Source organism: Musa acuminata, chromosome BXJ2-1 (assembly GCF_036884655.1).
Source record: "Musa acuminata AAA Group cultivar baxijiao chromosome BXJ2-1, Cavendish_Baxijiao_AAA, whole genome shotgun sequence".
Taxonomy (NCBI): domain Eukaryota; kingdom Viridiplantae; phylum Streptophyta; class Magnoliopsida; order Zingiberales; family Musaceae; genus Musa; species Musa acuminata.
Window position 1 is genome coordinate 32,751,665 of NC_088338.1, and position 17,159 is coordinate 32,768,823.

At 37.3% G+C, this 17,159-nt stretch overlaps 2 protein-coding genes across 2 annotated transcripts; both read left to right on the forward strand.

Annotated features, from left to right (window-relative positions):
* Nucleotides 1–9,652: 9,652 nt before the first annotated feature.
* LOC135598169 (probable WRKY transcription factor 67) lies at nucleotides 9,653–11,703 on the forward strand. The gene is made up of 3 exons (XM_065091705.1): nucleotides 9,653–10,011; nucleotides 10,113–10,208; nucleotides 11,191–11,703. The coding sequence occupies exons 1-3, from the start codon at nucleotides 9,773–9,775 to the stop codon at nucleotides 11,597–11,599; spliced, it is 744 nt and encodes a 247-aa protein (XP_064947777.1). The 5' UTR covers nucleotides 9,653–9,772; the 3' UTR covers nucleotides 11,600–11,703.
* Nucleotides 11,704–14,788: 3,085 nt separating this feature from the next.
* Nucleotides 14,789–16,642, forward strand: LOC135598170 (probable WRKY transcription factor 38). Its single transcript, XM_065091706.1, has 3 exons — nucleotides 14,789–15,191; nucleotides 15,277–15,372; nucleotides 15,972–16,642. The coding sequence occupies exons 1-3, from the start codon at nucleotides 14,836–14,838 to the stop codon at nucleotides 16,492–16,494; spliced, it is 975 nt and encodes a 324-aa protein (XP_064947778.1). The 5' UTR covers nucleotides 14,789–14,835; the 3' UTR covers nucleotides 16,495–16,642.
* Nucleotides 16,643–17,159: the final 517 nt, after the last annotated feature.

Below are 17,159 nucleotides of genomic sequence, written 5' to 3' on the forward strand. Positions count from 1 at the left end.
TCATGTTGTTTTCAATGAGACTTCCGAAATCAAAGAAAATTATTTTGATGATGATGTTAATTTTAATTCTTTGAATTTAAATGAAACCCTTCTCCAACTAGCAACTTGGATGCATCCACTTCCGAAACACCCTTACCCAAGGATTGGAAGTATGTAGATGCTCATCCTAAGGAGCTAATCCTAGGAGATACATCTAAGGGGGTTCAAACACGTTCTTCTCTTAAAAATTTCTGTGCCAACGCCGCTTTTCTCTCCCAAATTGAACCTAAATGTATTGACGAATCCATAAAAGATGATTCATGGATTATCGCAATGCAAGATGAGTTAAATCAATTTGAGAGAAATGAGGTGTGGAAGCTTGTTCCTAGGCCAAATGACCATTTAGTTATTGGTACTAAATGGGTCTTTAGAAACAAGCAAGATGAATCTGGTATCGTTGTTAGAAACAAGGCTAGATTAGTGGCCAAAGGTTTCAACCAAGAAGAAGGTATCGATTATGAAGAAACCTTCGCTCCTGTGGCTAGATTAGAAGCCATAAGGATGCTCCTTGCCTATGCTAGTAATAACAATTTTAAGTTGTTTCAAATGGATGTTAAAAGCGCTTTTCTTAATGGCTTCATTTCTGAAGAAGTTTATGTTGAACAACCTCCAGAATTTGAAAATAAAAGCCTCCCTAATCATGTATTTAAATTAACCAAAGCTCTCTATGGTTTAAAACAAGCCCCAAGGGCTTGGTATGATAGATTAAGTACTTTTCTTATTGAAAATAATTTCACAAGATGCAAGGTCGATACCACATTGTTTATCAAAAATTTTAAAAATAATTTTCTCATTGTTCAGATTTATGTTGATGATATTATCTTCGGTTCTACGAATGAATCTCTTTGTGAATCTTTTGCTGAAACCATGAGTCTCGAATTTGAAATGAGTTTGATGGGAGAATTAACCTTTTTCTTAGGCTTACAAATTAAGCAACTAAGCAATGGCATCTTTATTAGTCAAACTAAATATGCCTTAGATTTGCTAAAAATATTTAATATGAATAGCTCAAAAGCTATTAACACTCCTATGACCACCTCCACTAAGTTAGAAGTTGATGAAAGTAGAGAAAGCTTCGATCAAAAAACTTATAGGGGTATGATAGAAAGTTTACTTTACCTCACTGCAACTAGACCAGATATCATGTTCAGTGTAGACTTTGTGCTAAGTTTCAATCGAACCCTAAGATATCTCATTTTAAAGTGGTTAAAAGAATACTTAGATATCTTAAAGGTACCACAAATCTAGGATTATGATATCCAAAATCTAAGAATTTTGAGTTAATTGCATATGCTGATGCGGATTTTGCTGGGTGTAGATTAGATAGAAAAAGCACATCATGATCATGTCAATTTTTGAGGCATTCCCTTGTTTCCTGGTCATCTAAGAAACAAAACTCGGTTGCACTATCAACAACCGAAGCTGAGTATATTGCAGCTAGTGCATGCTGTGCACAAGTTGTGTAGATGAAAAACACCTTAGAAGATTATAAAGTCCATCTTAAAAACATTCCCATTAAATGTGATAACACAAGTGCAATATGTTTAACAAAGAATCTCATTCAACACTCAAGAACAAAACATATTGATATTAGACATCACTTCATACGAGATCATGTCACTAATCATGATGTAATCATGGAGTTCATTGATACTAAGTATCAACTAGCTGATATTTTTACAAAACCTCTAAGCGAAGAACAATTTGATTTCATTAGAAGAGAATTAGGAATGTTAATTTGTCCGAATGCATAAACTTGTTAAAATCATTTTTCGGACTTTATTGATTGAATGATCAAATCACTTGATTGTCATTACATGCCTAAAATTACATGTTGGAAATTATGTTTTTTGGATACAAAAATTTCCATAACAATGAGCATGTTTTGTCTTCATGATTGTATTTGAAAATCTATAGTATAGTCTTGTCCGAATGCATAAACTTGTTAAAATTATTTTTCGGACTTTATTGATTGAATGATCAAATCACTTGATTGCCATTACATGCCTAAAATTACATGTTAGAAATTATGTTTTTTGGATACAAAAATTTTCATAACAATAAGCATGTTTTGTCTTCATGATTGTATTTGAAAATCTATAGTATAGTCTTGTCCGAATGTATGAAAGTGTTAATTTCATTTTCGGATTCTCTTAACTAGTGGTATCCTAACAATCGGATTTTCTCGATAATTATCCTTTTCCGAACTTAATAAGCATATGTATATCGATTTTGATTCTCATCATTGATTTTTGACATATGGAATCAACTAGCAAAAACATCTCTCATACACTTATCATGTGAAAAATATTTTTTGAGAAATAAATTTGATAAAATGATTCCTGCGTGTAAATTCCTTTTTGAAATATGGATGATAGTGTTTTTACTTGCAAGGATTTGTTTCACGTACATATCTTGATCCTTGTAAAAATAGAATATGATTTAATCTCTCATCGATTTTAACTTCATTCAAAGTAAACTCACAAATAGCTGGTATCACTAATAGCCTTCCTCCTTCATGCAAAAAGATAATAACAAATGAAAAGGAAGAAGTATTAAAAGCTATCTCCATGTCATGTTTTCCTTGAGATGTTTGCATAATTGGTATCCTATCACTCACTATTGGAAAATGACATAAACCTAGTTATGGCATGAATAAAACCGCACTTATGCTTAAAAATTGTTTATATCATTTTCCTTTTTGTTGATGACATAGGGGGAGAGATATATGAATTGATGCTATGATTATGTCATGCTTGCATCATTGAAAATATATGAATCGATGATAACTATGATTGTCATATTTGCATTATGCCATGTTTGCATCATATTAAGATATCAAGAACTTGTATCGTAATTTTACATGTTGATATCTTATGTTGAACTGCAACAATCATTCATATTTGAAATGTAAAACTTGAGAATGGATGTCAAGTCTTGACATCATTTTCAGTAAGATACATCATGATAGGAATCATGATGGGAGTAATTGATAAGGTTAAGAGTTCTTAACTTATCGATAAGTCTATTGATTTCAAAGGCCTTGAATTCAAGAATGACTTATCTCAAGTATGGCATATAGATAGGGGGAGTTAAGGTTAACTCCGTTATCAATTGATTATCATCATCAAAAAGGGGGATATTGTTGTATCTCGGATTTTGATGATGAAGTCAATTGTCATTTGTTATCTAATCCATATGTTGAGATAAGTGTGCAGGATTAACTACGATGAAAGTAAGACATGCAGTAGGAGTTGAGCCGGAGTCAAAGACTATGATCACGTTGGGAGTTCGAGAGCTCGACGAAAGTCCGGACGGTCGTTGGAGGTTCTGTGGGAACAAATCCGAGAAGTCCAAGAGCTTGCCAAAAGAAGCTCGTCGGAACTCGCCAAGTGGATCGTCGCAAGTCCAGGAGTTTGCCGGAAGTCCGTCGGAGCATCGCCGGAGGTTCGTCGGATGTTCGCTGGAAGTTCACCGGAAGCTCGTCGGAAGAAGCGATTGACGCACCAGAGAAAGCTGTAGTAAATGTCTTAAGAATTATCGTAGTTAGCATGTAGATTAAGTTAGGAATGGGAGGTGATCCCATTAACTTAATCTGGGGGTAATTGGGCCCTTGACAGACCCAAATTGTGCCGAGTGGATCAACCCATTCGGACCAGAATTCCTACTAGGCGGTGGCACCACCCAGGAGAGGGTCTCCCAGGAAAGCTGGGCGATGCAACCGCCCCAAGCAAGCGGTGGCACCGCCTGGGCTTAGTCTCCGAGCGAGACTGGGCGGTGCAACCGCCCCTGACAAGCGGTGGCACCACTAGGGCTCAGTCTTCGAGCGAGACTGGGTGGTGCAACTGCCCCAGGCAGGCGGTGGCACCGCCAGGGCTCAGTCTCCGAGCGAGACTGGGCGGTGCAACTACCCCTATCAAGCAGTGGCACTGCCCAGAAGCTCATTCTCTGAGCTGCCAAGCGGTGGCACCGCCCAGAAGCTCAGTCTCTGAGTTGCCAAGCGGTTGTACCGCCCCAGTCAGGAGGTGGTACCGCCAGGACCCCGGAAATCCGAGAAAAGACATTTTTTAGCTCCAAATTCAAACTAGTTTGGGGCCTATATATACCCCACCCTTTCCTGCATGAAAGGGCACCGAAAATCCAATCTTACTCTGTGATTTTTAGAGCTCAAAAGTGTTCTAAAGGCTATAAGTTCTCCTCCCTCTTTTTCCAAGATTTGATATTTCAAGAGAGGAGAGAAAAGTTTGTATGGGTTGTCTCCTAAGCCCGTCAAAAGGAGTGAAACTGTAAAAGGGTGGTTGGCCTTCACCTATTAAAGGAAGGCCTCTAGTGGACGTCGGTGACCTTGTTGGTGGAGGAAGCCAAAAGTGTATGTAGGTCAAGATTGACCGAACCACTCTAAATCTCGGTTTACATTTACTTTGAGCATTTTATCTTTACTGCAAACCTCCTCAATAACTTATTGTCTTCTACTCTTTTACGAACTCACTTTCAAGTTAAGTTTTCGAAAATGGTTTTACGTCGGAAATCGATTTTATTGTACGAACATCATATTTCAATTTGCGCTTACATTCTGATATCTATCTTAACTGCAAACTTCCTGCCTTACTTTACTTCAAATACATTTCCGTAAGCTTTCAAAGTTATGATCTGCACGAAACGACTTTTACGTCGGAATCCGATTTCAACGTACGAACGCAGTTTTAATCGTCGAAAGTTTTCCGCTGCACTAATTCACCCCCCCCCCCCCCTCTTTTAGTGCTCTTGATCCTAACAAAAAGATGGGTGAGTGACTTGTAAAGTTTATCTCTTAAACCTGTGAAAAGGATAAAAGAGTTATAAGAGGGTAGTTGATTTTCGCCCGTTGAAAGAAGATCGGTAGTGGAAGTCGGTGGCCTCGAGTGAAGAGAAATCGGGAGTGGAAATAGGTCACAACGATCGAACCACTATAAATATGATGTGTTCTTTTCCTCACTATTTACTTTTATTGTAAACTACTTTACTTGCTCATTACATTATTATGAATATTTTCAAGTTAAACATCTTTATGATATGGGCTTTATCGAAAAAAAGTTTTGAATTGATGTCGTTTTCTCAAAAGCACTAATTCACCCCCCCCCCCCCCCCCCCCCCCCTCTTAGTGTCGATATTTCAGTTCTAATAATTATGAGCATAGACTCTAGGAAGTGACAAGAAGCCATGAATTTTGATATTAAATCTATATACTCCAATAAGGTTTGGAACCTTATTGATGCACTTGATGGTATCATACCCATCGGTTACAAATGGATCTTTAAGAAGAATATCATAGTAGATGAAAAAGTGAAGACCTATAAGGCAAGGCTAGTGGCTAAGGGGTATCATCAAAGGCAAGGCTAGTGGCTAAGGGGTATCGTTAAAAGTAAAGTATTGACTATGATGAAACTTTCACACCCATAGCTATGCTGAAATCCATCCGAATTCTGTTGGCTATTATAGTACCTTATGACTATGAGATCTGGCAGATGGATGTAAAAATTACGTTCCTCAATGACAACCTTAAGAATGAGATGTATATGATATAGCTTGAGGGATTCGTGTCCAAGTATAGTCCAAATAAGGTATGCAGGTTACTTAAGTCTATTTATGGACTAAAGTAGGCTTTCCAAAGTTAAAACATAAGATTTGATGAGACTATCAAATCTTATAACTTCGTTAAGAACAAAGATGAGCCTTGTGTGTACAGGAAGGTAAGTGGGAGCACTATCACCTTCTTTGTGTTATTGTGAACGACATCCTAATCATTGGGAATGATGTAGGAATGCTATCCACGGTAAAGGCTTGGCTATCTAGACACTTCTCTATGAAGGACTTAGGGAAAGCATCATATATTTTGGATATTCAGATCTATAGAGATAGATTCAAGAGGATGCTTATCTTATCCTAGTCCAAGTACATAGACACCATTGTCAAAATGTTTGGTATGAAAAATTCCAAAAGAGGTCTCATACCGATGAGACATAAAATTTCACTTTCTCGGAATACGTCTCTAAAAATTATTAAAGAAAGGGCAAACATGGATAGAATATCCTCTGCCTCTACGATAGGGTTTATCATGTATGCTTGCTATGTACTAAGCCTGATATAGCGTATGCTCTGAGTATCACAAGTAGGTATCAGGCAGATTCAAGCTTGGAGCACGAGAAAGAAATAAAGTGTATCCTTACAGACTTGAGAATGACTAAGGATCTTTTGCTAATATACGGAGGAGATATAGGTCAAGGGCTACATGGACTCAAGTTTCTAATTCGATGTCGATGATTGTAAGTCAAATTCTGGATGTGTTTACCTTGAATGGAGCTACAATGAGCTGGAAAAGTTCCAAGCAAGACACTACTATCGACTTGACCACAGTGGCAAAATATATTCTTACGACAGAAGCGACAAAAGAGAAGGTCTGGATAAAAAAATTTCATTATGGATCTAGGAGTCATGTCGAGTAGCATGGAATTGATTCCCTTATATTACGACAACAACGGAGTGATCTCTCATACAAAAGAACCCAGGTCTCATCAGAAGAGTTTTGAGGAGTTTCCAACTTATTATAGAAATCGTGGCCCGTGGAGATGCCAGGTCTCATCATAAGAGTTTTGAGGAGTTTCCAACTTATTATAGAAATCGTGACCCGTGGAGATGCCAGGTCTCATCATAAGAGTTTTGAGGAGTTTCCAACTTATTATAGAAATCGTGACCCGTGGAGATGTAGTAGTGGAAAGAGTTACATCTAAAGATAACATTGCAGATCCACTGACGAAGCCATTGACTCATATTATATTTGAGCATCACCGAGATTTGATGGGGATCCGACATGTAAGTGATTAGCTTTAAGTCAAATGGGAGATTGTTAATTATAAGTACCCTACAAGTCAATCACGTGAGTGATGACACTTGTGACATACTGTGACGAACTTTTTGCTTATTTTGGGTAACCTTATTAAAGACTGAGATTAGATATCTACGAAGAGCAATCGATTTGTGTACCAAGATACTTGGGAGAGAAGTTACCCTCCTTAATATTAAATAAATTACAGATTTTACATTTTCTAGAGAAGTAAATAGCATATTTGAGGGGGTTGACTATGAGATTAGTAAGATCTTCAAATTGTTTAAAGGTCTTGTAGTCATATATGATTTGGGATTATCACCAAACACAAGAAGAACATCATTAGCATACATAAGATGTGGGATTCTAATCCTATTTTTAATATTAAATATTATAAAATTCTTAAGATTTTGTGCCTTTGCTAACAAATAACAGGATTTAGACAACAATAATAAATAAGTATGGGGAGAGGGGATCATCTAGACCAACACTACAATTAGATTGAGTGTCATTAGTGCAAGAAGCACATTGGGGATAAGTAAGACACTCTTCAATCCATGATCATAGATTTTTTTCAATAACCATTTTGATCATCATATACAGGTCCTTACCCCTAGAATTGAATAAAAAAATTGATCATCGCTTAGGAAATTAAGATATTGTCATGAATATTATGTCCAACCACAAAAGTCAACTATTTAAAGGAGATCAAATAGTTCAACAAAATCTCAATTCTACTAGCAAGGAGTTTGGCAAGAACCCTGTAGTTTATATTACACAATGAGATGGGCAGATGAAAGGATTTTTGCATTTAAGGATAAAATCAAGAAACTTTTTAGTCTAATCCTTAGGAAGTTTAGCATTATAATGTAAGTGTTGGAAAGCTTGAAACATCGAATCCCACGTAATATCCCAATAGTACTAGTAGCATTCAGTAGTAAATCTATCGAGGCTAAAGCTTTTGCCCATGCCTAAAGATTTAAGAGCTAATCATATTTCTATATGGGTGAAAGGGGGCAATAAGGCTAGCAAATTGAGAATTAGAGACGTTCTCAAAGGATATATGACTGTCTATATTACATTATCACGTGATTGACACCTGACTATCACATGATTGATACCCATCGGAACATAATTAACATTTTATCATAATATAATTAATACCTCACTACCACATGCCTGACACCCCCTTGTTCTATGGCTGTCACCTAATCACTACTTGACTAACATGACATCATGCTTCGAACATTATGACTCTATTCATAGTTGCATCATACTCTCCTGATTCACTGTTGCATGATTATATCTAAACATTAGAAGAGGCAGGTAAACTATCTCCTATATTAAACTATGAGTTTCAGTGCAATAGTAAAAAATTTTATAAAATGATCTCTCATGTCTATTCTGAATTTATTCACTAAAAAGCTGTAGGGGTTAGCAAGAGAGTAGTTATATAAAAAAAAAAATAGAATTCAAGATAATATTATATGTGATATATAAATCTACAAGCAATCAATTATAAATTCTTAGGAATAATTTATGCACAAGCAATCAAATCCATCAAAAACTCATGAATATTTAAATATACACAATCACATGACAAATTCCCATTAGTCCTCCTTCCCATGGCCCACAGGCAGTGTTGCAGCGGGGAAACGTCGAAGAAGGAGGACGTGATGATGACGACGACAAGGATGACGGCAACCACGGCAGAAATGATGACGAGGCTCGTTATGACAAAGCAAGACGAAGGCAACGCCACCTTCCATGGATGCTTCCCTCGCTCGCTCATTGATTGCGTCTTCTTTATCACCGGTTTCCACGGTCAATGAGTCGGGACATGTGCGTTCGACATCCCTTTGTCTCCTTCGCTGTTCCTCGTCCATGTTCATCTCTTAGTATATATATTATATGAAGGGGAATAGAATATGGACCATAAACAGGTGCCTTAAGAGTTTAATGATTGTTTTTTTGGCCAAATCTCGTTCTTGAGGACGTACGTGCCTCGGCCATTCGTCCTCGTATCCCTTTGCTCTATCTTTATACTATACAATGTTGACTAAGCATCGACTTTCTACACATGGCTAGCTGAACCCAATTTCCTCGTTATAGCCTCCCACTATTTCTTATTTAATGTGGCTGCTACGCATGCTGCCGTCGTGACATCCATCACACAAGTGACGTCGCCAATGGTGCTGTCATGGCGATGACGATAATAAGGACAAAAGCTATCAACTTTCAACGCTGCAGATTTCACATGACCATAATGCGTCCTTCGTGTGGAACAGTGTCTTGGATACCTACCTCACTATCAGGCTGAATCATGCTTGACAAGTCTGAAAGCATAGTTAATTCACAGAATCATTCTTCCAAGAAACGTCATATCCAAATCTTTACTGTTTGTGTCGATAGCAGTACTTCTGTCGGATTATCGCACTTCTCCTTGCAAAGATGCTCTCTTTGCAAGACACGAGGCTTTCATTGTACAGGTAATTTTCATGTGTTGGTGTGATTAATCCTATGCTCTTAACTGAACTAAAACTTCCTCAATTTCAATTTAGTCCTTACATTGCTCTCACGGTTTCTGTGATGAGTTCCATGTTACATCGTTCCACGTGAGATTGACTTGGTCACATTTTACAGGAAATATCATATAAGACCTAAACAAAGTCGTGTAGATACTGCTATTACACCAAGTATAGGTATCATATAATATCGGAATAGTTTACCTTTGTAGCGGAAGCTTCCCATTAGTCTCCTCGATAGCCATTCTAGACCAAAATCTACATCTATCTATCTATATGTATATATAGAGAGGGAGAGAGAGAGAGAGAGAGATGCCATATCCTAAATCTAGACAATTTTCGGACAATGGAAAATTCGCTCATCATCGACTCGGTGATCCAAGAGATGGAGCACGCGTTCGATCTCACTAAAAAGCTTCAGTCCCTCATCGAGCTTGGCAGCTGCAGTGATAGGCTGAAAGAACTCGTGAGGGTCCTCAAGGATGATCTACAGCAGATAGTGAGGTCTCGGAAGAAGGATGTCAAACCACAGAAGAAACGCATGGCTTCGCTTGATGTCCCGATCCGAGTCGATCGAAGAAGCCTGTAAGTTCTGCAATCGATTCCATCACTTGTATAATTTCTCCACAGGCAAGCATGCATGCGTATGTGAAAGAAGGCTTTTTGTTTGTTTATCGTATCGACAGCTCTGTTCGAAGAGAAATCACAGCAACACCTTTTGATCATGATCACCAGTGGAGAAAGTACGGGGAAAAGAAGATCACTGGCTGCATCTTTAGCAGGTTGGTTTGTTGTGTTTCTTTACACGATCGTGACAGTAACTGTGTGTTCGAGATTGTGGTCATAAATAGGAATCTTATTTTAGCCTTATAAATAGGGTTATTAAAGCTGTCGTTTTTTTTCTTTCTTCGAGATTGTTATTTGTAACTTTCTCTTTCTATTAAATCTTATTTTAATCTTTTTAAATATTTTTTAATTATCTTTTGTAAATTAGACGAACCTAAATATCATTTTCTTCCTCCTCTTTCTCCTCAAAAGGAAGGCGTCAACAAGACCGATAAAGAGCAAGATGAAATAAGGGGTTACGAGGAAAAAAAAAAGATAAAATTGATAATATTAGGATTATAAATAGTAAAATAATATTTTATTATTTTTTAAAGAGTTATCAATAATAGCAACAAGGATTGTGAATGGTAAACAAGAATCGCGAATAAGAAACTTCTTTTTCTTTTAGTTTAAATTATCTACGACTAGGGACAAAGTATGTACGCATGTGTATGAACTTGAGACTCTTTTTCTTTCTTTTCCGAAGGTATATATAATAGAGAAATTTAATCTATCTCTTTTTTTTGTTTATTTTCTTAATTTCATCTTCTTCTTCTTTTTTTGGTAAATAAAATAAGGATTCTGAGAAAATAAGTGGGCCAAATCCTGATGGGCTTTGGAAAAATCCCCTACACTAATTGAACTCATTGTAGTATTGGTATCATGATTCCATTGGTGTTGTACATCAGACTTAAAGGTATCTGAGGTCCAAAATGAGATGATATGAATAGAATATTGTCACGGACGATCCTTATATTGATAATGGTGAATTAGATAATTGGATTTGAATATTGTTTAGTGTTTGAGTACGTATAGGTGAAGTTTTTGATGAGTTTGAATGGTCGACTCTTTGGAAGATTTATCTTTATAAACATCCCTACTTTATTTACTCTATAATCTATTATTAGTCTTTACCGTCTTTGCATGCCCACGTTACAGGAGCTACTACAGGTGCACTTACAGCGAGGATCAAGGATGCACAGCGAAAATGCAAGTGCAACGACAGACCCCATCGTTGTTTCTCGTCACTCACGCAGGACGACACAGGTGCAAAACTTCCTCCTCGAGAACTGATGACGATGACACAGTCAAGCCTTCGGCTTCTCATATCACAGTCGAGCCATTCCTGCTGCGTTTTGATTCAGGAGATCATTATAAGATGGAAGAGAATAAGAGTTATGTGAGGAAAGATATGGTTCAGACATCGTCGGGGAAGCTGGAATCAGCAGATCCCACATTCCATGAATCTATGGAGAGCTCCTCGGCGATCGGCGGCATCGATTCATTGAGCTCAGTTGCGTTGGACATGGATTTCTCAGTATTCGATTTTGATGACAAAGAGTACTAGTTTTTGTAGGTATTAGGAGAAGCACCAGCCTCGTCTAATCGATCGATAGGTTCTGCAATAAATTTAGGATGTTAGCATGAGGAGAAAATCAAGACATAGTTCAATATCTGGTGTTGAATCGAAGATAATGATCTTCTAAATTGTCTGCTTTTCTAATGTTGGCAAGTGAAAGATGATGCTTGAATCTATCAATGTATAGGTTGAGAGAAAATAGAAGATTGAGAGAAAATAGAAGATTGATGCAAATCATCGAAAGAAAAGAAGATCAAAGGGTATTAAAGATTCTATAAATATATTGGAGCCTCTCTTTCTCTCTCTCTCTCTCTCTCTCTCTCTCTCTCTCTCTCGTGAAAGCTTAGGTTTTTTACATTATTGATCATTCGATTAAATTATAGTCCAAGGAGTAGAAAGATCTCAAAGATAATATCCATTACTAGAATAAAGTAGAAGATAGGTGAAATTACAGATAATGACTGCTCTTCTCAAATAACATAGAGAAGAAGAGTGAAGTTTAGATTAAGACTAAACTCAAAATTAAGATAGCCAGTTTATGTTTTATTGGCTTTGCTGGTCATGAAAAGGTGAAAAATAATTACAGACAAAAAAAAAGGTCTCTTTTAGATTTTTGTCAAAAAATATCTTATTTTTAGAAATTCTCTAATAATATTTTTTATATTATATTATAATATCTTTATTAATACTAAAATATATTTATTATAGTATCTTTGTATTATGTTAAAGTATTTTTTTATTTTTGTTAAAAATACTATAACACAGTATAAAAAACACTATGCTTATAATATTTTTATAAAAAAAATGTAAAAATTACTATGTTATTTTATTTTTACATTATATTATAATATATTTCTTATATTATTAAAAATACTATAATATAAGAAAAGAAAAAAATTAATTATTAGATTAAAAAAGGTATTATTAAAAATCTAAAAATAAAAATACTTTTCGAGAATAAATAAAAAGATTTATTTTTTTTCAAAATTCATCCAATGTAAAATAACATAAAACTTATATCAATTATGCTGTTTTTATCAGATTGAGAGGCTGGTACATCAAATCCGATTAGTATTTTATATTGGTACTACTTCACCATCTTGTCTGAACCGAAACATCTCCATTAGACTCACAAAAGTTGTTTGCCCAATCTGCTGGTAAAAGGTCGATAGAAGTGATGCCATGATTAGGTTGACGATAACGAGGACAAAACGAAAATATAGTAAACGCTGGTCTTCGTTCAAACACTCGCAGTTTCCACACCATCTTCCATGCAAGTTAAGAATGGCCAATGCAGCGTTCAATGGGTGTGGCATGTGAACTTGTTCGTTCTTGTCCCCCATGAACTCTGGGTCTAAGAAACGCCTTCACACTAGTGTGTATTCCCTCGCACCTGCATCATCGGAGATTACTCCAACCATAGCTTATCCTCTTCTTCACCTGCTACTGATTTATTTACTCCATTCTACTTTCACTCTTGCACCTACCCATGGCGCAATTAACTCCCATATATACAGAGAGCGGCATGAACACCCAATGCAGCCAGCACACATTAGCTTCTAAGATAGCCATTGATAGGAAATATTTCGACATCACTCGAGCGATGACAGTTGATAGCCATCGAGGAGCCAACATTCAGCATGTGCCTAGCACATCTCTGGAGGAAGCATAGTGAACTTAGCGGACGTGCGATCGACTCCGTGCTACTCGACACTATACGGGTTGATGCCGCATGATGGGGGATTGGACGGGTCGACCTGTGCCGTGTGGCGACATACGGAACTACCACTTGCATAATGAAGCATCGACTGTCATCAATGACCCGCTAGCTTGAGGAAGGAGATCGATTTTTTTTTCACCAATAAAGCCACCAGCTATCCTAACTATTAGAGGGGTCAAGTCGGGAATTTCTTTTCCCGGTGTCAACTTGTGATCTTGCCTCTTGGTGTGGACGAAGCCGATCAAGCTCCACCTTGGGTCACTCATGATGATGCAATAGACGCTCGAGAGCCAACCCCCCGGCTCGACCTGATCTCTCCGGCCTCCTTGCCTAAGAATCTGTATGAACAACCTTACGTTTTTGGGATAGAATCGAGTTATACCAATCCCTAGGCCACGACATCAAGGTACCTAACAACCATATATGTCTCAAGGTTAGAAACTGATAAGGAATTAAAAAACAAAAAAAAAAAGAAAAAGAATAATTTCAAAATGAAAAGAGAAATTTATCATAGATTAATAAATAAATAATATATCAAAAAATTAACGTATGATTTAATATGATTCAATTATTTTTTTCTATGAAGAAAGCCTAAAATTTTCACATATAAATTATCTTGGCTCAAGTATAAATTAGGCATCATAGATCAATTAAACTCATATCTTAACATCTTTAACATTAATTAAACTCTATTAACATTATCCTTGACAATAGTGTCATTCCTTCAGCAAGCCTAAAGAACCATAGTTCAGTTACGTTTGCTTCTGCACCTATTACATACATTATTTGGCCGCGCACCTCAAGTCATCAAAATACTTTATGGTACGTAATCTATTCATCCAGTTTGACTTCCCGTACGTAAACCCAGCTGTTATTTGAGAAGATTAACACCATAACATCATGTGAATTTGTTTTCTTGGGATACTTCGACATATGAAGTGCATACGAGGGGATGGCAGCAGATGCTTAGTTCGGAGGAAATGTAATATGAAATGCTCATTTGTTCTGTCACTGCCTTGCTTCTGTCTCTCGTTAAGCCAGAATTAATGTTTCTCCTCCCTGTTTGAGGCACGCTTTGTTTCTTTAGCATAATATAAGTTTACTCGCTGGGAGCTGTCAGTGTCTTGTAGAAACATGTGAATGGCAAAAGAAAAATATGCAGAAATAAATTGCTTCTTAAGCATTAAATGAAGGTGGAATGCTACCACGATGGATACATGTACACAAGTGTGAAAATTAGGTTTTGTCATGTATGACTGACTTGGTCATCTTTGACAGGAAACAGCATCATGTAAGACCCAAATGAAGGCTCGCAGAGACTGCCAAAATGGCTGGGAAACCACATCATGTGGGAATAAGATACTCATATAAAGGATCAGAGTATTTCTTTTTCTTCTCGAGGGCAATAAATTAACAGAATGCGTCCGTATCTTATGGACTGATCTCTAGACGAAAATTTAGACTTTTAAGTTTTCTATAGATCTTCTGGATCTTATCTATATTTATGTATGGAGAGATGCTCGATCTGAGATGCAGGCAACCTTTGGTGGAGTTGAAGAGACCGGAGAAGAAACAGCTCATGGAGAATAAGATCATTGACTCTGTGATCCAAGAGATGGAACAAGCGTTCGATCGGACAGCCAAGCTTCAGTCCCTCGTCGAGCTCGTCGACTGCAGTGATACGGAGAAGGAGTCGGCCCTGGTCATCTTAGAGGAGATACTGCAGTCCTGCAGCGCTACCCGCTCCATGTTAAACTCCGGTGGGGCTATTGCGGTACCACAGAGAAACAGCGCGGCGATTGAGATTGCAAGTCGAGATCTGGCTGCGCTTCATGTTCCACCGCGAAGAGATCCGAGAAGGTAAGAGAGTAGATAACAAATATACTGAAGGAGAAGAAATAAATGTTATTTCATATGCTTTGTGTGATGTCTGTCCTTTAAACAGCTACGAACGAGAAGAAATAACAGCTACACCTTATAATGATGGTTACCAATGGAGAAAATACGGGGAAAAGAATATAAAAGGCTGCACCTTCAAAAGGTTTGCTATCATTACTTACCACTTGTAATCGCTGCTGTAGTTGAAACAAGTAGTCATCATCTCTAGCTAGCTAATTAGATTCGGATGACTGTAATCACACTTCAATTTGTCTTATTATTTTCAAGCAAAGGAAGGATTGCTATTGACTTATGATGTGCTTTCGGGATCAAATCTTGCATCTTTGTATGCTATATGTTCAACTATCAATTCAGCTTTCTTGGGATTTTGCAAATCATCAGAACCCGCTTTTTAAGACTTGTTTCTTATTTTGTATAAATGCATATGATATCATAATTGAAGTCATATACTTCTGTGTGCTACCTTTTCCTTTTTCCTCTGTTGCATAAATTTTGTGTTTCTTCATGTGTGGAGAGGATAGAGTTTCTTCAACATATATATATATATCAAAGTTCATCATGAAATTGCCAAGGAATCAGAAGAAATACTTTAGATCTTCTTCTCCGGCTCATTCGGAGAAGGAACCTCGATAACCTTGTTTTATATTTCCTTCGGTACCTAATCAATTAAATACAGAATTCTCTACTGTTTAAGCATGGCTCTTTTCTTCGTCTTACTCGACTTGTATGACAATTTGGCAGGAACTACTACCGGTGCACCTACAGCCATGATCAAAGATGCAACGCAAAGAAGCTGGTGCAACAACAAGACTCTGGCGCCCCATCTTTGTTCCTTGTCGTCTACAAGGGAGAACACACATGCACACCATCGTGGTCTTCTACGGCTGAGGATGCTCAGCTTATGGTGCAGGACTTCCCAACATCAGCTTATGGTGCAGTCATGCAGGTGCAGGACTGCGATGAGCAGCGCTCTGCTCACGGTACAGCAGTAACTCCTCCGGTCGAGCCGTGTCTGCTTCGCTTTGATTCCTTGGATCACAGCAAGCGCCTCCCCTCGCACATGAATAGTATGAGAAGAAGCGTCGTCGAAGGAACCACTATGGGCATTTCATCGAGCAAGGTGGAGTCAGAGGCTGATTCCATGGAACCACCACAACCAAGCTTGTCAGATATTTGTGGCATCTACTTTGATACCGTTCTGGATGAAGTCTCCTCGTCATGCTCGGTGGGATTGGACATGGACTTCTTGGACTTTAGGTTCTGATGGCATGGAGCTGATCGAAGGCCTCCTCATCTGATTCATCAAAAAATTATGCAATAAAATTAACACTTGATCATGAAAAAGAAGAAGATTTAGATTCTTTTTGTGATTCTGTGTTATACTAGATCTAGAGAGAGAACCAATTCCTACTTCAACTTCCTCCACACGTAATTTGCAATGCTGTGTTATATTAGAGATTATAGGATCTTGTTAATCGTCAAATTGTGTGCTAATTAATATTCATAATGTGCAGAAAGGTGATTTCTTTTGATGATTGTTGTTGAAAGTTTAATATAATTATGACTTTTTCTCTATGTTAAGACAGTTTAATAGAAGATAGGATAGTATATTAAGATAAATGTGATAGCTTTAATATCAAGAAATTGCCCACCATTTCATAATGGAATACCTTCACTTTGAATTAAAAGAAGAAAAATTTAACATTGTAAGTGCTGTATTGGAGATAACTTGTGGTAAACTTAATATTTTCTAGGTGAGATGTACCATCATTTGTTTTGCCTTGGTAAATAATCCTTGTCGATTTCCTTATAATGAAGTCTAAGTCCTATCATTGGAATCATGGAACTACCAATACTTGTAATTGTGTGTGTGTATATATTATAGATTGGCAATAATTGATAGATCTTCACAAGCATGTAGAGCTTTAA

Excerpts from the sequence above, each read along its gene's own strand:
- LOC135598170 (XM_065091706.1), top strand. The coding sequence starts at position 14,836 with ATGTATGGAGAGATGCTCGATCTGAGATGCAGGCAACCTTTGGTGGAG. Across the intron at positions 15,192-15,276 it reads CCGCGAAGAGATCCGAGAAG|CTACGAACGAGAAGAAATAA; the intron begins GTAAGAGAGTAG and ends TCCTTTAAACAG. Across the intron at positions 15,373-15,971 it reads AAAGGCTGCACCTTCAAAAG|GAACTACTACCGGTGCACCT; the intron begins GTTTGCTATCAT and ends ACAATTTGGCAG.
- LOC135598169 (XM_065091705.1), top strand. The coding sequence starts at position 9,773 with ATGGAAAATTCGCTCATCATCGACTCGGTGATCCAAGAGATGGAGCAC. Across the intron at positions 10,012-10,112 it reads CGAGTCGATCGAAGAAGCCT|CTCTGTTCGAAGAGAAATCA; the intron begins GTAAGTTCTGCA and ends TCGTATCGACAG. Across the intron at positions 10,209-11,190 it reads ACTGGCTGCATCTTTAGCAG|GAGCTACTACAGGTGCACTT; the intron begins GTTGGTTTGTTG and ends CCCACGTTACAG.